General features: G+C 48.1%; 1 protein-coding gene and 1 pseudogene across 1 annotated transcript in view; one reads left to right on the top strand and one right to left on the bottom strand.

Moving 5' to 3' along the window:
* Window positions 1-20471, bottom strand: part of LOC100607258 — a 153954-nt gene that overhangs the window by 78749 nt on the left and 54734 nt on the right. Inside the window, 8 exon segments of the mRNA XM_030797618.1 lie at window positions 3313-3493; window positions 6368-6526; window positions 6951-7084; window positions 7438-7593; window positions 8587-8773; window positions 15749-15828; window positions 16079-16238; window positions 18127-18290. Of these exon segments, the coding sequence (XP_030653478.1) occupies window positions 3313-3493; window positions 6368-6526; window positions 6951-7084; window positions 7438-7593; window positions 8587-8773; window positions 15749-15828; window positions 16079-16238; window positions 18127-18290 (1221 nt within the window).
* LOC115831386 lies at window positions 14191-14279 on the top strand (annotated as a pseudogene).

Below are 20471 nucleotides of genomic sequence, written 5' to 3'. Positions count from 1 at the left end.
ATACTCTAAGAGAAGACAATTGCATTCATGGAACAGGACGCTGTAAGAAAGGAACAACAAAAAAGAGCTCTTGAAAATATAAGATAATCCAAAATAAAAATGCTAGTAGAAGGGCTGGCTTATGAAGTCGAGGAAATCGGTTCTTGAATAGAACCAAAGGACAAAGAAATAGGACAAAAGAGCAACAAGGAGGCCAGGGGCGGTGGCCCACACCTCTAATCCCAGCTCTTTGGTTGGCAGAGGCAGGAGGATCACTTGAGCCCAGGAGTTTGAGACCTGCCTGGGCAACATACTGAGAGTCCATTCTCCAAAAAATAAAAAGAAAAAAGAAAAAAATAAAAACAAGTTTGAAAAGAGAAACAGAGAAAACATTAGAAGCTCAGTTTTCTGAGGACCAACATCTAACCAATAGGAATTTCAGAACAAAGAAAGGAAATTATCAAAGAAACTGTAAGAGAAAATTACCCAGACCAAAATGACATGTTTCCAAATTGAAACACCCTATGCTAAGGACCCAGTACAACGGAGGAACATAGATCCATGCCAAGGTACCTCGTAAAGAGATTTACCACCAACAGGACTAAGACAAGCTCCTAAAAGCTTCTAAGACAGTGAGAAAAGGGTCACATACAAAAGATGATAAATCAGAAAAAGCATCAGATCTCCCAATTAATTCAAAACAATGGAGCAATGCCTTCAAAATCCCAAGAGAAAATTATTTCCAACCTAAAATTCTCCATTCAAACTGTCCCAGTAGAATGAAGACATTTTCAACATTTAGAGTCTCAAAATGTTTGTATTCGGTGATGGGTTAACTTGTGTTCCCCAAAAAGATTAACTGAAGTCTTAATCCCAAATACCTCCCAATGTGACCTTAACTGAAAATGGAGTCATTGCAGATATCATCATTAAGTCAAGATAAGGTCATACTAGAATAGGACAGGCCCTTAACCCAATAGAACTGATGTCTCTATTAGAAAAGAAAAATCTGGACACAGACACACACACACACAGGGAGAATGCCATGTGACAAAAGAGGCAGAGATTAGAGAGGATGTGGCTGTAAGCCAAGGAACACCAAGCTTCAACATCCATCACCAAATGCTTGGAAAAGGCAAGGGAGGGGTCTCCCCGGAGCCTTAGAGGGAACATGGCCCTGGTGGCTCCGTGACTCAAACTTACAGCCTTCAGAACTGTGAAAGAACAAATTTCTGTTGCTTAAAGCTGCCCAGTTCAGTAATTAGTTACAGAAGCCCTTGGAAGTGAATACACCTCCCATGTATGCTTTCTCTGGAAGCTACTGAAAGATGTACTCCATCAGAACAAAGGAATAAACCAAGAGAGATGACACAGGTTTAAGAAAAAGAGATTGTGACCCAGAGGAGAAGTAAAAGGAATTCCCAGGTTGGTGGTAAAGGGAGGCTGCAGAACCATAGCTGTGCAACTGGTCTACTTTGGAGCAGGACTCAGGCTCCCGGAAGAGGGTCCCCAAGAAAAATATCAGAACTAATTGAAGTCAGTGAACAATCTGATGTGTCTGACCACCTGGAAAAAAGTTTTGCAATGCTGCTGAAAATTCTGTAATTAGTAGGCAAAAATTAGAGAAAACTAATCAAATAGAAAAATGAAGGCAATTACAAACTCCAGAAAAAAACAATAAGTCACCATGATAGGACACCATATATCTCAGCTATGTAAGACATTTGTAGCTATAATTGGGCAAGCATCAGATGTTAATAAAAGGTAACTCTTTTAAGAAAATGGAGGGAAATATGTATTTGAAAGGGGCACCAATCTAAGAGTTAAATTCTTATCCTGTCTAGTAAGAAACCTAAAGCTGAAAAATCAAGAAATAACAGCATGATTATATTATTTTAAAAGATGGATAATATAAACAGAAAAAACGGCTAAAAGAATTTAGCGTGCTTACTGTTTTAAGCAAGACTTGTGGTAGGGGCCAGGCTCAGTGGCTCACACCTGTAATACCAGTACTTTGGGAGGCCAAAGAAGGTGGATCACTTGAGCTCAGGAATTCAAGACCAGGCTGGCCAACATAGTGAAACCCCGTCTCTACTAAAAATACAAAAATTAGCCAGGTTTGGTGGCACACACCTGTAATTCCAGCTACTCGGCAGGCTGAGGCACGAGAATACCTTGAGTGTTGGATGCAGAGGTTGCAGTGAGCCAAGATCATGCCACTGCACTGCAGCCTGGGTGACAGAGTAAGACTCTATCTCAAAAAAGAAAAAAAAAAAAAAAGAAAAAGAAAGAAAAGCAAGGTAGACAGATGTGATACAGAGGATGTATTTCTCTTATAAACTTTAATCAACTGTTAAAAAATGTAGTTCAAGTCTATACAAGAGCAGAGAGCATAATATGATGAGCCCCCATGGGACCCAGCTTCGACAGTGAGCAACTCACAGCCGAATTCACTATTAAACAAGATATCACTTCAACAAAAATAAAAATTGAAAAAATTCATGGATAAACTATGGTGAATCCTTTTTTTTTTTCTGAGATGGAGTTTCACTCTTGTTGCCCAGGCTGGAGTGCAGTGGTGTGATCTCTGCTCACTGAAACCTCCACATCCTGGGTTCAAGCGATCCTCCTGCCTCAGCCTCCTGAGTAGCTGAGATTACAGGTGCCTGCCACCACACATGGCTGATTTTTGTATTTTTAGTAGAGATGGGGCTTCACCACGTTGGCCAGGCTGATCTTGAACTCCTGACCTTAAGTAATCCGCATCCCCACCCAGCCTCCTAAAGTACTAGGATTACAGGCGTGAGCCACCACACCCAGCCGGTGGATCAATTTTTTAAAACTGAGAGACTGTTTCCCAGACACAAATATCCGCAAATGCAAAGGCCCTGGAGGGTGTCTGGGGAGCAAAATAAGGCCTCCGAGCCTGCAGGATGATGAGCAACGGGGAGAGCGGGGTGGGACAAGGCTGGAGAAAGAGGCAGGGACCTGACACTTGACTGGCAAAGGTAAGAAGTTAGGATGTAATTATAAGCATCATGAGACTCATTAAAGATAAGGTTTTCATTTGTTTGTTTTTAAAATTAAGACAGGTTCCTACTATGTTGCCCAGGCTGATCTCAGACTCCTGACCTCGAGAAGTCCTCCCGCCTTGGCCTCCCACAGTGCTGGGATGACAGGCGTGAGCCACTGTGCCTGGCCCAGTTTGAGTCTTGAGTTAGCCTAGCCAACAAAAGGAGAAGGTGTTCCAGGAAGGAGGCATAGCTTGAGCAAAGGCCTAGGAGGTCAGAAATCTGAGCTGCTACCCAAGGAGGCCCGACAGCCAACACTCACCTTCCCACTTCCACAGAGCGGCCCGAGATGTGTCCTTCCACTGCCCGCCTACCACAAACAGCGGCCGCCCATTGTACTGCACCTTCAGGTGACTGCTGCTCTCCACATAGGGCAGGTGGAAGCTCAAGTGGTGCAGCTGCACGTGGCAATCCACCTGCCTCTCAGGCACCTGCAGCACAAACTGGAGAATGCCCACCCCCCCCCCAAAATGCCAATGGGATCATGCCACCCCTGGCCTAGAATGTGCCCGGGAAGTTGAGGCAGCAGTGAGCCAAGATTGCACCACTGCACTCCACACAGGCAATGGGAGTAGAACCTAGTCCAAAAAAAACAAAAAACAAGGAGCGTTGGTAAGGATGTGGAGAAATCTGAATTTTCATACGCTGATGGTGGGAATGTAAAATAGTGCAGCTACTGTGGAAAACAGTGTGGCAGTTTTTCAAAAAATTAAAGATCGGGCCGGGCACGGTGGCTCACGCCTGTAATCCCAGCACTTTGGGAGGCCGAGGCGGGCGGGTCACGAGGTCAGGAGATAGAGACCATCCTGGCTAACACGGTGAAACCCCGTCTCTACTAAAAATACAAAAAATTAGGCGGGCATGGTGGCGGGCGCCTGTAGTCCCAGCTACTCGGGAGGCTGAGGCAGGAGAATGGTGTGAATCCAGGAGGCGGAGCTTGCAGTGAGCCGAGATGGCACCACTGCACTCCAGCCTGGGGACAGAGCCAGACTCCATCTCAAAAAAAAAAAAAAGAAAATTAAAGATTGAATTACCATATGACCCAGAAATGACACTTCCAGGTATATATACAAAAGAATTGAAAGCAGTTGAAACAATCGAAAGCATCAGATATTTGCACACTCACATTCATAACAGCATTTATTCAATTTATTCACAATAACCAAAAGATGGAAGCAACCCACATGTCCATCAACAGATGAATGGATAAACAAAATGCTGTCTATGCAGACAATGGAATATTCAGCCTTAAAAAGGAAGGAAATTTGACACATGCTACGAAAAGGATGAAACTTGAGGACAAGCTAAGTAAAATAAGCCAGTCAAAAAAAGGACAGGACAGGGACGGTGACTCACACCTGTAATCCCAGCACTATGGGAGGCTGAGGCAGGTGGATCACCTGGGGTCAGGAGTTCAAGACCAGCCTGGCCAACATGGTAAAACCCCCGTCTCTACTAAAAATACAAAAAATTAGCCAGAGCTGGGCGTGGTGGCTCACGTCTGTAATCCCAGCACTTTGGGAGGCCGAGGCAGGCGGATCATCTGAGGTCAGGAGTTCAAGACCATCCTGGCTAACACGGCAAAGCCCCATCTCTACTAAAAAATACAAAAATTAGCTGGGTGTGGTCGTGGGTGCCTGTAATCCTAGGTACTCAGGAGGCTGAGGCAGGGAGAATTGCTTGAACCCAGAGGCGGAGGTTGTAGTAAGGCAAGTTCGTGCCACTGCACTCCAGCCTGGGTAACAGGCCAAGACTCTATCTCAAAAAAAAAAAAAAAAAAAAAAAATTAGCCGTGTGTGGTGGCAGGTGACTGTAATCCCAGCTACTTGGAAGCCTGAGGCAGGATAATCACTTGAACCTGGGAGGCGGAGGTTGCAGTGAGCCAAGATTGCTTCATTGCACTCCAGTGTGGGCAACAAAAGCTAAACTCTGTCTCAAAAAAAAAAAAAAAAAAGACAAATGCTGTATGATTCCACGGCTCTGTGGTAGCTAGAATAGTCAAAAGTCTGAAACAGAAAGTAAAATGGTGGTTTCCAGGGACTGGGAGCAGCAGAGAATGGGGAGTCAGCATTTCCTGGCTACAGACTTGCAGTTTTGCAAGTTCTAGAAATAAGTAGTGGTGATGGTTGCACAAGAATGTAAATGCATGTAACGCCGCTAAACTCCAAAATGGTTAAAATAGTAAATATGGCAGGGTGTGGTGGCTCATGCCTGTAACCCAGCACTTTGGGAGGCCAAGCTGGGTGGATCACCTGAGGTCAGGAGTTCGAGACCAGCCTGGCCAACATGGAGAAATCTCGTCTCTACTAAAAATACAAAAAAATTAGCCAGACGTGGTGGCAGGCACCTGCAATCCCAGCTACTCAAGAGGCTGAGGCTGGAGAATTGCTTGAACCCAGGAGGCAGAGGTTGCAGTGTGCCAAGATGGCGCCATTGCACTCCAGCCTGGGCGACAGAGCAAGACTCCATCTCCAAAAAAATAAAAAATAAAATAAATTAAAAAAACAAACAGTAAATTTTACATGACATATACTTAACCACAATTAAAATTAAAAGTTAATATTTAAAAGACCATTTGCATGACTAGATGTGAAAAGGGAAAAAAAATTCTAGACCAATTTTTTTTTTTTTTTTTTTGGGACGAAGTCTCGCTCTTTCGCCCAGGCCGGACTGCAGGGTGCTATCTCAGCTCACTGCAAGCTCCGCCTCCCGGGTTCATGCCATTCTCCTGCCTCAGCCTCCCAAGTAGCTGGGACTACAGGTGCCCGCCACTGCACCCGGCTAATTTTTTGTATTTTTAGTAGAGATAGTGTTTCACCGTGTTAGCCAGGATGTTCTCGATCTCCTGACATCGTGGTCCGCCCGCCTCGGCCTCCCAAAGTGCTAGAATTACAGGCGTGAGCCACAGCGCCCAGCCTCTAAACCAATTTTTAAATAAACATACAAGGTGAAATGTGTTCTGTGTAAGAACCACCACCTGTTCAGCTGCGGAGCACACCATCAGTCCGAACTCAGCAAAACAACCCACCCTCCGGGAAAGACTAAAAGCGAACTGCTGTTTCCAAAATGCATTTTTACAGTTGGAAATCTATGTTTCCCAAGCCCTCCTGCCAGTCCTTGGCACTCTGACAAGTGTTTCTCACCCCTGGGGACATGGGGACATGGGGCTGGAGATGCAAAAGGGAAAGTCACCAAGGCTAAGTTTCAGCTGGTTGCATCCTTGCAGCCAGGGCCAGAGGGCCATGTGGGGGTTCCCCAGCTCCCACCGTCCATGCTGGACTCATGGGGCACGGCTCTGCCGCAGTGGTCGGGCTCACCTCCATGAAGTGATTGCTCAGGGCGGGCCCCGAGTCATTCTTGAAGGTCTGGCTGACACGGAGATGCCTCTTGTTGCTGTTCTTGTCCCAGTGCTTCCCATAGCTCACCTCCAGCTGTGAGTGCAGGTGGCCCGAGTCCTCCTCGTGCCAGAGCTGGACCTGGGACACACATGGGCGGTGAACTGCCCATGTAGGCCCTGCCCACCCAGTCCCTGGGCCTCCTCACAGCTGCCCACTCCAGCGATATCAGCCTGGTTTTCAGAAGAGATGATTCTGTACAAAGCACTATTATTTTTTTAAATTTATTATTTATTTATTTTAGAGACAAGATCTCACTCTCCCACCCACGCTGGAGTACAGTGGCGCCATCTTGGCTCACTGCAACCTCTGCCTCCTGGGCTGAAGCATTCCTGGATGAATAGACTTAAGACTGAGGCTGAAGTTCCAGCCCCGTACCCATTCCCATATGGCTATGTGATCGTGAGCAACTCCATCTCTTTGGGGATGAGCTCAGGGTACTCAGATCACCACTTGCCCGACACTGGTGCTCTCTCCAGTTGTCGCACCTGGCCTGGGTACCCACCTTGTGGCTGAAGGCCGGGATCTGTGTGCAGTGGAGCTCGTGGCCCAGCTCCAGCCTGTAGGCACCGTCTGAGCCGCTGTCTGCCTGCAGCTTCTGGCTGGTGCTGCACTCGTGTGCCGCCTGCTGCGCCTGACCTGAGCGGATCGACCCAGAGACCCCTGCCTTCCTCTGCCAGGCAGCCCTCCACCAGGGCTCCAAGAGATGGAGGGCCTGGCCCAGCCTGGCCTCAGCCACACCCCCCATCCTCTGCTCCACCTGTCACTCCATTAGAACCTGTCGATGGGAAGGTCTTCAGAGATGGGTGAATGTCCCCTCAACAGACACACTTTTTAATGGGCAAGTACTCAGTCCTACTCAGAGCCAACAGAATGACTAATGGAAAACCCTGTGGTGACAGTGTATCTTAGCTCACAGAGCCACAGCCCTAGGAAACAGGGCAGGCCCTGCTACCTCCACCGGCCCCGCAACCAGACACGCAGAGCCTTACCCAGGAGGCTGTACTGGATCTTCAGGGAGTTGGTCCAGAGCTGGCCCCGTTGCTGCAGCAGGCCAAGGGCACGAAGCCCCACCAGCCCTGGCACAAACAGCTCGGCACCCAGGGCGGCCACCCACCGTCCATTCTCCTCCTTCCTCTCCAGCAGTGCTGCAGGGACAGAGAGCAGGCAGACGAGAGGGTCAGCTCCCAGGGACCAACACCCCCATCCCCAGGCAAAGAGGGGACTCAGGAATCACTGAGCAGCCTTGGGGTTGGGGGCTCCTTGAAGAGCCGACACGTACGCCCTGTACAACAGGCCACAGACAGGCCTGATCATGGCTCACTGTAGCCTTGACTTCCCAGGTTCAAACGATCTTCCCACCTTAGCCTCCCGAGTAGCTGGAACTACAGACGGGTGCCACCACACTTGGCTAATTTTTGTATTTTTTGTAGAAGCAGGGATCTCACTATGTTGCCCAGGCTGGTCTTGAACTCCTGGGCTCAAGTAATCCTCCCGCCTTAGCTTCCTGAAGTGCTGGGATTACGGGTGTGAGACACTGCCTGGCCCAAAAATAAAGCAGAATAAAACAAAATCGAACAGGACAAAAGAGAAAAGAAAGAACAGCGCATCGTGCGTTGTTGGGTAAATTTCACCTTCTGAAGCTTCTGAGACACAGAAGGTCAGCCAGAACAGACAGGGGAAACTGAGCCAGCTGTGATGACTCCCAAACGCCCACATCAGGGGATCAACAGCCACTGCTCCAAGTACCCCCAGCTGCAGCTCCTGTCCTTACCTTGGAATCTTCCAAACACCCATGAGAGGCACACCCAGGCACCACCACCCCAGCTCCAGCACCAGGGCCATCACCTCTCAGTCTGTGTGTGTTTTAAATGCCCATTGTATTTTAGGTCAAAATGTTACAAGTGTTTCTTATCATGGGTCAGAATAAAAACAGTCCAAAAGTTGCTATTTTAAGGTTTGTGGGTGCAGGTAGAGGTTGGGGAAGGTTCTGGGGGCTCACACGGAGCCTGGATCTGCCCTTTGATGGGATGTTGATATTAAGAGAAGCTGGGGTGATGGGGACCATAAGGAGGCACTTGGGCCACCACACCCTAACCTGGCCACAGAGCAGAGGGAACAGAAGAAGTCTCATCTCCTACCTGTCACGTGGGCCTGGCCACTCAGCAGATGGCTCAGCGATGCGGAGAAGCCCAGCTTGCTGCCCGCCTGCCGTGTGAGGTTCCCGGTGAAGACGACGGGGCTGCCCCCCGTCACCAGTTTCACCTCCAGCTGTGCCTGGAACCGCTCGGCCTCGCCACCCATGGCTGGCTGCAGGTCACTCCAGCCCTGAAATGGCCTCAGTGTCACCTGGGAGGAGAGGCTTGGCCAGCAGGCCCAGCCCTGACCACACGAGCTGGGACCAGACAGGGCAGGAGACAACCCAGCTAACAGCCTTCTACACTGATCCTTACCCAATATTTGTTTTTCCTTGAGACAAAGTCTCACTTTGTCTCCCAAGTTGGAGTGCAGTGGTGGGATGCTGGCTCACTACAACCTCCACCTCCTGGGTTCAAGTGATTCTCCTGCCTCAGCCTCCCTGGGATTACAGTCACGAGCCATCACACCCAGCTAATTATTTTATTTTTAGTAGAGATGGGGTTTCGCTGTGTTGGCTAGGCTGGTCTCAAGGTCCTGAGCACAAGTGATCCACCCACCCTGGCCTTCCAAAGTGTTAGGAGTACAGGCATGAACCGCTGTGCCCAGCCCTTCCCCAATTTTTTAAACTCTGGATTTCTCAAAATTAGAAACCTGTGCTACAAACTCAGACATAAATATAAGCAACTCCTCTTCTCTCCTTGACATCCCCCTTATTCAATCCATCAGAAACTCGAGTCAACTGTCCCTATGGAACGTGTCCAGAACCAACCACTTCTGCCACCTCTGCTGCCTCACAAGCTGGAGCCCTGGTCATCCGCCTGTCTCACTGCAACATCCTCCTGGCTCTCCCAGTTCCCATCCCGCTGCTGGCAACTGATCTCCACACGGCGACCAGACACGTCGAAAGATAGCATGCTAGCCTTTCTTACAGTACAACCCGAAGTCCTTGTGAAGGCCAGCGAGGCCAGAACTTTCTCTGCTGGTCAGTGGTGCAGACCTGGCCACGGGAAGACACTGACAGATGGGCCACGGGGACAGCTCACTACACACTCCACGGCCCCGCAAAGAAGAGTCTCTGGAAAAGCCACGAGCAACTGTGAATATCATCTTTGATGGCCCCGCCAATCGCCAACCTGCAGGCCCCCCACCCCCACACCCCTCTGATGGCCACCAGCTGGTCAGTTTACCCAAAAGACATCAAAACAAGACTCACTATTACCAGACTGCCACTACTTAATGCTCTCTGTCCCCGATCCCCAGAGATGTGTGTGCAAATGTGTGTGTACGAATGTGTGTGGATGTGTGTACAGATGTATCTGTACATGGATGTGTGTGTATACAGGGGTGTGTGTATACAGAAGTGTATGTATACAGACATGTGGGTGCATACAGATGAATGTGTGTATACATGGATGTGTCTGTATGTAGACGTGTGTATGGACATGTGTGTGAATGTATGTATACAAATGTGTAAAGAGGTGTATATATATGATGCATGTATATGAATGTATGCATACAGGCATGTCTACATGTGGATTGTGTGAATACGGATGTGTGTATGGACGTGTGTGCATGGACACGTGAACAGATGTATATATGGATGTGTGTGGATATGTCTACAGACATCTATACATATGGACGTGTATATATATAAACGTATATACAGATGTGTCTATGTGGGTGTTTGTGTGTGTGAACACGTTTGTATGGACGTGTGTGTGTGGACATGTATGTGTGTAAAGAGGTGTATATATACGGATGCATGTATACGAACGTGTACAGATATGTCCACATGTGGATTGTGTGAATATGGGTGTATATGGACGTGTGTACACCACGGACATGTGAAAAGATATGTATATATGTGCATGTGTGTATATGAATGTGCATACATATGTCTACATTTGGATGTGTGCGAATATGGATGTGAATGGACTCTGTACAGACGTGCACAGATATGTCTATATATGGATGTGTGTATATACAAATGTATAGACAGATGTGTCTACATGTGGATGTTCGTGTGTATAAATATGGACGTGTGTATGATGTATATGTGTACGGACATGGGTGTGGGTATGTCATATGTGTATGGATGTATGTGTGTGCACACACGAATATACAGACACATCTTTCTCCTTCCGTTTTTACAGAAAGAGATGCTCGCTCTCCACTCTGCCCCCAGCTTTTCCTGCTGCCAGGCATATTCTAGCGATGGCTTTCTCCAGTCTGTATCAGAGGCTGTGCGGTGCTTCTCAGAGCTTCCTCAAGGTACACGTGAACAGGGTGAACACAGAATTTCTCACCCAAACCAGAACACTTTGCAGTTAAAGAGAACACTAGTTGTAAATGTGTCAGGTCAGCAGGCGTAAACTGGGGCTCTCCAGGCAACCCAGGACCCAACCCTTGCACACTAGCAGGAGAGGGTACTGAACAGAACACTCTTCCCTAAACCAACCTTAAATCCCATAAGCTTTGAGATAAGTTGAACACAAGCTCTGGGACTTCATATTCATGAGCTCATCTGCCTCGGTTTCTTCATCTTGTATGGGGTTACAGAGAGGACTTGAAGGGGGGACCTCATGTCTGCTGAAACAGGCTCCAGAAAGTTCCGGAGTTCCGGCTATTACTGTAATTGTGATGAGTCTGGGGCAGGTGGAACTAGAATTTCTCCAAAGGCAAACATTTCCAGGCTGCAGACAGCTCTATAGGGACCAATAGGAAGCTCCAGGAGGAGGTAGAGGCAATCCGTGCTTGCACATTTAGCAAACAACTAGAAGTTCGAGGGCCCCTGGGAATTCTGAAAATGAGGCATAAGTCTCAGCCATTAGGCAGGGGGCGCTTTAGAAGGAAGACAGCTCTCCCCTGACATACGTGTTCCCCCAACCCAGGCTGACGGCAGAGCTGGAAGTGGAGAATGTATTTTTGCAGCAAGACATCCAGCTCCGGCTTCAGACGCTCCACTCCAGGCTTCTCTGAGAAGACACTGGAAACTGAAGCAGAATCAGCAGATCCACTGCCGAAGGTGCCCAGCAATCATGCCTGGTGAGATCAAGTCTAAAGCTGCTATTTGTACCCTGGATGGAGTGCAGTGGCATGTTCTTGACTCACTGGAACCTCCACCTCCCAGATTCAACCAATTCTCCTGCCTCAGCCTCCCAAGAAGCTGGGACTACAGGCATGCACCACCACACTCAGCTAATTGTTGCATTTTTAGTAGAGACAGGGTTTCACCATCTTGGCCACGCTGGTTCCAAATTCCTCACCTCAAGTGATCCTCTCGCCTCACCCTCCCAACATTTGTATACTTTTTGAAGTCACAGATCTGCCTGAAAAGTGGATGGAAGTTTTCAATCTTCTTTGCAGGATGGAGGGCAGACACAAAACTTCAACGCAATGACAGGGGCTTCAAGCGACTAAGCTCCGTCCAGGTACCCTTGGGTAAGAACCCTAGAAAAGCACCTACTAAGATGAAAATGAGCCTAGACAACATAGTAAGACCTCATCTTCACAAAAAAAAAAAAAAAAAAAAAAAGAAAAAGAAAAGAAAAATTGAAGGGCACGGTGGCACAGACCGTAGTCCCAGCTACTTGGGAGGCTGAGGCAAGAGGATCCCTTGAGCCCAGGGGTTTGAGGCTGCAGTGATCTACGATTACCACACAGAATAAAACCTTGTAAAAGAAAGAGAAGGCAGGGGGTGGGCAGAGAGGGAAAAGAGAGAGGGGGAAAGAAACGGGGAGAAGACATGGGGAAAAGTAGGGGAAAGAGGTGGGAAGAGGAAAAGAGGGAATAGACGGAAGGAAAGAGAGGGAGAGAAAGGAAAGAAAAGGAAGAAAGGAAGAAAAGAGAAAAGAAAAGAGAAAAAACATATAAACCTTGTGGCCAGGGAATTCCATTGTTAAGAATTTACTCTGCAGAGAGAATGGTGTTCATGGCAGAATATTTGTAAGAGCAGAAACCTAGAAAAAACTCAAGAGTCCTTCATTATTAAACTAGCTGAATAAACTCCAGCCCACGGACTATTCCACAGTAATGTGTGCTACACAGGAGGTACTTATTTTCTTTAAAGTGGATATATTAACTCCATGTGCTGACCATGTGCATAGATCATCTCAGAAAGGAATCACCAAAAAAACGCCTAACAGTGGTTGGCTTTCAGCAGGGGCGGGAGAGAGGTTTTAAGTCTACACCAGCACCAACCAATAGAACTTTCTGCAATGAGGACAATGTTTCAGGGCCACATGAAGCTGTGGAACACCTGAAATGTGGCCCATGCAACCAAAGAACCACATCTTTAATTTTCTTTAATTTTAATTCATTTAGGTTTTTGTTTTTTTTTTTTTTTTTGAGATGGAGTCTCACTCTGGTGCCCAGGATGGAGTAAAGTGGCATGATCTTGGTTCAGTGCTACCTCCACCCCCACCCCGGGTTCAAGCAATTCTCCTGCCTCAGCTTCCCAAGTAGCTGGGATTACAGGAGCCCACCACCACACCCGGCTACTTTTTGTATTTTTCGTAGAGACGGGGTTTTGCCATGTTGGTCAGGCTGGTCTTGAACTCCTGACCTCGGGTGAGCCACCTCTCTTGGCCTCCCAAAGTACTAGGATTATAGGCGTGAGCCACCACACCCGGCCTCACTTAGATTTCAATAAACATGTGTGCCACTGGCTACCATATGGGAGAGTCAGTTCTATACCCTTTCATAGCTTTTGAATTTTGAATCATTTAAGTGCATTGCCTATTTAATTGTAGAATAGTATTTAGATTGAATTAATCTAAATGAAATCTACAATAGAATTTAAATTGTATCAGTGCATGCTGGTCTAAAAAGATTGCCAAGGTGTATGTACGTATATGTGTATTGTGTGTGTGTGTATATATATATGCATGCGCACACACACATATATATATTTTTTTGAGATGGAGTCTCGCTCTGCTGCCCAAACTGGAGTGCAGTAGTACGAAATCGGCTCACTGCAACCTCTGCCTCCTGGGTTCAAGTGATTCTCCTGCCTCAGCCTCCCAAGTGGCTGGGATTACAGGCATGCACCACCACACCCAGATAATTTTTGTATTTTTGATAGAGATGGGGTTTCACCATGTTGGCCAGGCTGGTCTCAAACTCCTGGCCTCAAGTGATCCATCCACCTTGGCCTCCCCAAGTGTTGGGATTACAGGCATGAGCCACGGCGTCTGGCTGCCAAGGTATATTTTTGAGTAAAAAAAAAAAAAAAGTCCTTACAGGGTAAAAACAAAACAAACAAAAACAACAACAAAAAAAAACTGGGAAACTGGAAACTGGGAGTGGAGGCTCACGCCTGTAATCCTAGCACTTTGGGAGGCCAAGGTGGGCAGATTGTGTGAGCCCAAGAGTTTGAGACCAGCCTGGGCAACATAGTGAGACCCCATTTCTACAAAAGTATAAAAAAATAGCCAAGCATGGTGTCACATGCCTGTAGTCCCAGCTACTTGGGAGGCTGAGGTGGGAGGATCACTGGAGACCAGGAGGTCAAGGCTGCAGTGAGCCATGTTTGCACCTCTGCACTCCAGCCCGAGCGACAGAACAAGACCCTGCCTCAAAAAAAGAAAATAAAAATAAAAAAACACAACCTAAGCACGACAATTGGGTTTTCATGCTATTGTATGATACGTGCCTCCCTCAAAACTTGTTACATCATCACATCACTCACCTGATGTGAAAAAGACAAAATAAAACCCAGAAACCCAAACTACAAATATTTGCAAATCTATAGGGTTATGGGATGTACTGTGTCTCCCTGAAAGATGCTGAAGCCCTAAGCCGCAGGACCTGTGAACGTCACCTTATTTGGAAATAGGGTCTTCACACATGATTAAGCTAAGCTGAAGTGATGAGCATGAACCCTAATCCCGTTTGCCTGGTGTCCTTATAAAAAGGGGATGTGTGGACACAGACACCTACAAAGGGAAGACTATGGGAAGACAGAGACAGAAGACAACCTCCATGCCAAGGAGCTCTGGCAGCTTCTAGAATCCAGTAGTGAGACCTGGGACAGATCCACCCTGACAGCCTTCACGGGGGCGGGGCGGGGCGGGGGTGGTGGGGGGGAACAAAAAACAAAAACCACCACCACAACAAAAAAAACCTTGATTTCAGACTCCTGGCCTCCAGAACTGTGAGAATAAATTTCTGTAGTCATAAGCCACAGTTAGCGTACTTTGTTAAGGCAGCTCTGGGAAATGAATACAGGTTTCTGAGGGCATGCATCAGTACTTCTGTAGGAAATTTGGGACGTGGCATGCTTTAACTTACAATTTATACCTTTCTCTATTCTGAATTCTTTTTTTGAGAGACAGGGTCTTACTTTGTCACCCAGGCTGGAGTGCAGTGGCAGAAGCATGGCTCACTGCAGCCTTGAGCTTCTGGGCTCCAGCAATCCTCTTGCCTCAGTCTCCTGAATAGCTGAGACTACAGGCACACCACACTGTGCCTGGTTAACAGTTTTTAATGTTTTGTAGAGACCAGGTCTTGCTATGTTGCCCAGGTTTATCTCGAACTCCTAGCCTCAAGTGATCCTCCCAACTTGGCCTCCTAACTTTCTGTAATTACAGGTATAAGCCATCATACCTGGCTTTTTTTTTTCTTTTCTTTTTTTCAGACAGAGTCTCGCTCTGTCGCCCAGGCTGGAATGCAGTGGCATGATCTCAGCTCACTGAAACCTCTGCCTCCTGGGTTCAAGTGATTCTTCTGCCTCAGTCTCCCAAGTAGCTCGGATTACAGGTACCCGCCAGCATGCCCGGCTAATTTTTCTATTTTTATAAGAGGTGGGGTTTCACCATTTGGCCAGGCTGGTCTCGAACTCCTGACTTCAGGTGATCTGCCCGCTTTGACCTCCCAAAATGCTGGGATTACAGGCATGAGCCACCGCATCCCACCTGAATTCTTAAAAGCATGTTTCTGTGTTATTAATATCCATTTTTAACATCAATGACGGTGGGATTTGAGCCCATTTTTTTCTTGTTTATACATTTCTGGGTAACAGAACTAACACTTGTTAAATGGCAGGTAGAAAGGGAAGATCCCAGAGGTGCTGGCAATAATTAACAGGGCTCTGGGAGGGGGGGCAGGAAATCCCTGGGGAGGTGGCAGGTGCAGACACAGGTGGACCAAGGGTGTGGAGCAAACCTTGATGTAGTAGACGTCCCTGTCATCCAGTACCAGCTCCAAGTGACCCGTGTGGGCACTCCCAAGAGCCTCCATCCTTCCTGGGGGTGCAAAACAAGAGTTTAGAGACAAGGGTTCAACATCTGGATCTGGCCCCTCCATCCCCCTGGGAGGACCGCCTGCCTTTTTATTTTCTGAGCCTAAGATGCAGCACCTGTAAAATGGGGCTGGATTTAATGCTGACCTCAGGAGGTGACAGACAAACCTATGAGCCAGCTTCCTGCAGGGGCCCTGCCCTGGGGGTGGCACCGAGCAAGGGGCGCAGTGATCAGGGAGGGACGTTAACATTACCGTCCAGCTCGATTTTCTTCTTGGGATGGAGAAGCTTGAGCCGGAACTTGCTTTGGGGCAAGCTGTAGCTGATGTCCACCCCGACGTCCCTCGGCACTTCCGACCCAGGTGTGCCCACGAAGACGTGGGCTGCGGCTTCTTGAGGGAACCAGCTGTCCTTCTGGAAACAGCAGAGTCTTCAAGATTGAGAGCCTCCACCTCTACCCTTCAGACACTCGCACTATTGTCCTCACAATTCCCCAACCAGGAATTTCTCAGGCTTGAAAATCGCCCGCAGAAGTGTAAAGCTCTGCAGAACAGCCCAGGACCATGTCCACAGGGTCGCAATTTATTCAGCAAACGGCCAGGGAGAAGCGGCTGCTTCTGCAAGCTCTGCACTTCCTGGCTGTCACCTGAGGGTTCCAGAACATTGCCCTCCAGCACTGCAGCCAAAACTCCCAGCACCCTAGCCCAAAGGGGAACTCACTCTGCAAGTACCTCGTGCTCTGGGGCTCACTGTGGGACCAGGCTGAGGCTGCAACTTCACCTGAAACTGCACACCTCTCAGCATCTTCCCCCGGCCTTTCCTAATTTCTCCACTCTTTCTGGGTCCCCTGGAGCCTTTTCTTAACAAATCACTTGTACCCCAGTCCAAGGCTTGGGTCTCTTTTTGGGAAAGTGCAGCCTCAGCCACAAGCCCTGTTCTGAAATCCCACGTCACCGTACGTTTGTTCAACACCAACAGGGATGCGTGCTGCTGTGTGGAAGATGACTGAGCATGAGGTACGCAGTCCCCGACTGCGTGGAGCCTACGTGCTAGAGAGGAGGCACAGGACCACCAGATGCAAGAACGGTAAGACGGCAAAGTCAATGGTTTAGGGGCCCTGACCGGGATGCTGGTCTAGACAGGGAGGCCGAGGAAGGCTGCCTCTGAGAGGTCCCACTGAAGGACACGAAAGGAGCTAGGGAGGGAGTTAGGTGGATATCCCGGGGAAGAGTGTTCCTGGCAGGGGAAACACCCAGTGCAAAGGCCCTGGGGCGGGCATGTGCGTGGCCTTGAAAAGGGGGCCAGTGTGTCTTCAGGGCAGCGAGTCTGGAGGAGAGTCAGGGAAGGAGGCCAGCAGGGGTGGGACTGCCAAGGGCCTGTGGGTCATGGCGTCTGGCTCCTACTCTAAGGGTAACAGGTGCCATTGCGGGGCAGTCTACGCAGAGGAGGGACACGATCCAGCTGGGATTTCAGAGGGCCCATCTGGATGCTGGTGAAGATGGTAAGGAGACCAGAGTGGGAGGTGGAGGATCAGACAGGAGGCCTCTGAGTGCCTCCTCTGGACCAGGTGCTGATGACACAGGGGTAAGTAAAACAAACCCTTGTCAGGCGCGGTGGCTCACACCTGCAATCCCAGTACTTTGGGAGGTCGAGGCGGGTGGATCACCTGAGGTCAGAAGTTTGAGACCACCCTGACCAACGTGGAGAAACCCCGTCTCTATTAAAATACAAAAAAATTAGCTGGGCGTGGTGATGCATCCCTACAATCCCAGCTACTAGGGAGGCTAAGGCAGGATAATTGCTTGAACCTGGGAGGCGGAGGTTGCAGTGAGCCAAGATCAGGCCATGGCACCCCAGCCTGGGCAACAAGAGTCTCTGTCTCAAAAAAAAAAAAAAAAAAAAAAAAAACCCTCAATCTGCTCCCAGAAACTGAATCGGCACTGGAGAAGACAGACATTAATCAACTAGCTTCACTAAGAAACAGAAATGATCAAAAGGGAAGAAATGTGGTTGTCTTAAGGCAAGTCACAAAAGAATATGATGTCCTCTGAGGTAACCTAGGCAGGCTTCCCTGAGGAAGTGACCCCTGAACTGAGATCTGAAGACTGATTTAGAGTTAATGCATCATACAGCCCTAGATGGAGTATCAGTATGTGCAAAGGTCCAGAAAAAACCTACAGGAAGACCAGCACAGCCCAACAGCCCCAGAGAGGAGCCCCACGTCCTTTAGGGTGAGCCCAGTGCTGACCTAAGGAGACCCACAACATGGCTGAGAAACACGGGGCTGTTGTCTAGGGCCCACCTGGGGCTGCAGGGTATAGGCAGCTTCCAGCAGGTACTGTCGGAGCCCTGGGTCCTGCTTCTGCAGCGTCACGGCCGCGAACACAGGCAATGAGAGCAGGTAGGGCTGGCCAGGCACCGGCCAGGTCACTCCAGTGCACAGCCGCCAGCCCCAGGTGTAGGACACTGCAGAGAGAGGTAAGCAGGCAGCACTGGTCAGTGGAGGCTCAGAGGGCTCTGGGCATGGGTGCCCGCAGCTGCCACACCGGCAAAGAAAGCTCTTCTCTAATTTCTTCTGAGGAAAGGCATCATGTAGACAGGAATCCTGTGAGACAGTGCTGTGCAGACCAGGGTTTCTCTACCTCAGCACTACTGACATTTGGGGTCAGATCATCTTGTTTGGGGGCTGTGCTGTGCATTATGAAATGTTTCGCTGCATCCTGGATCCCCATGCACTAGATGCCAGTAATCCCTACCAACAATCACATATTTCTGCACGTATTACCAAATGTCTCCTGGGGGGTCAAAACTGCCCCAGCTGAGAACCCCTGGTAGACTTTTTTTTTTTTTTCCAGACAGAGTCTCGCTCTGTCACCCAGGCTGGAGTACAGTGACACAATCTCGGCTCCCTGCAACCTCTGCCTCCCAGGTTCAAGTGATTCTCTTGCCTCAGCCTCCCGAGTAGCTGGGATTACAGGCACGTGCCACCATGCCTGGCTAATTTTTGTATTTTTAGTAAAGATGGGGTTTTACCATATTGGCCAGGCTGGTCTTGAACTCCTGACCTCAGGTGATCTGCCTGCCTCAGCCTCCCAAAGCGCTGGGATTACAGGTGGGAGCTACCATGCCCAGCCCCTGGTAGACTTTTTAAAAAGAGTGTCACGCAACACTGTGTAGAACACAGGCACTGGAGCAAGAATGCCTGGTTCAAATTCTAGCTCAGCCACTTCCAAGCTGTGTGACCTTGGACAAATTACTTAACCTCTCTGGGCCTCAATGTTTCTTTTTCATTATTATTATCGTTACTACTCCCCTGACTCACTATAAGGGCTTCAGTGTTTCTCATCTTAAACTGCTAATGATAATCCTGCTTCATGGCGTAGCGGTGAGGGTTAACAGGTCAATAAGTGTTGAGAACAGCAGTAACTCTTATCCTGATTATAAAAATATATTTGTTGGCTGGATGTGGTTGCTCACACCTGTAATCCCAGCACTTTGGGAGGCCAAGGCAGGCGGATCACCTGAGGTCAAGAGTATGAGACCAGCCTGGCCAACGTAGTAAAAGCCTGTCTCTACTAAAAATAAAAAAATTAGCCTGGCGTGGTGGCAGGCGCCTGTCATCTCAACGACTCAGGAGAATCACTTAAACTCAGGAAGCAGAGGTTGCAGAGAGCTGAGACTGCACTCCAGCCTGGGAGACAGGAGGACACTCTGTCTCAAAATAAATAAATAAATAAATAAAAATAAAAAATAAAAATGTCCTTGTTGCAGGAAATTAGAAAAAAAGTTAGAAAGCTAAGATTTCTAAAAAATTTTTCTGTATTATATATGTTATACTTTCATAAGTTTATTTACAATTCTAAATGCAACTGAAATGCAAAAAAGCAAAATTATCAAGAAGCAAAATTTGTATATCTTCATTAAATAGAGCCCTCCCCAACCTTAATTCCAAAAAAAAAAAAAAAAAAAAAAAATTTCAAGATCTGCTATTATTTGGCACATTTACTTCCTGTCTTTTTACCCAGTTGAGATCAAATTCAGTGTTGCTGGCTTACACTTGGTATTATGATTAAAGAAGTTTCTCATTAAAACAGCTTACTCATAATGGAGTTTAAAAGTTTGAGAAGCCAAAGCAGGTGGATCACCTGAGGTCAGGAGTTCAAGACCAGCCTGGCCAATGTGGTGAAACCCTGTCTCTACTAAAAATACAAAAATTAGCCGGGCGTGGTGGCAGGCGCCTGTAGCTCCACATACTTGGGAGGCTGAGGCAGAAGAATTGCTTGAACCCAGTAGACAGAGGTTGCAGTGAGCCGAGACTGTACCATTGCACTCCAGCCTGGGAGACAAGAGTGAAACTCTGTCTCAAAAAAAAAAAAAAGTTATGCGATATGTCAATAACTTACCAACCCAGGAACCAGCAAACATTGTTTGTAAAGGGCCAGATTGTTTGTTTGTTGAGTTAGTTACCTAGATAGCTAGCTAGAGACAGAATCCTCCTTGGTCACCCCGGCTTGAGTGCAGTGGCATGAACACAGCTCACTGTTGCCTCGACCTCCTGGGCTCAAGTGATCTTCCTGTCAGCCTTCCAAGTAGCTGGTACCACTGGTGCATGCCACCATGCCCGGCTAATTTGTTAATTTTTATTTT

This window comes from Nomascus leucogenys, chromosome 18 (assembly GCF_006542625.1).
Source record: "Nomascus leucogenys isolate Asia chromosome 18, Asia_NLE_v1, whole genome shotgun sequence".
Classification (NCBI taxonomy): Eukaryota; Metazoa; Chordata; class Mammalia; order Primates; family Hylobatidae; genus Nomascus; species Nomascus leucogenys.
This window is presented reverse-complemented; position numbering and strand designations above follow the sequence as displayed.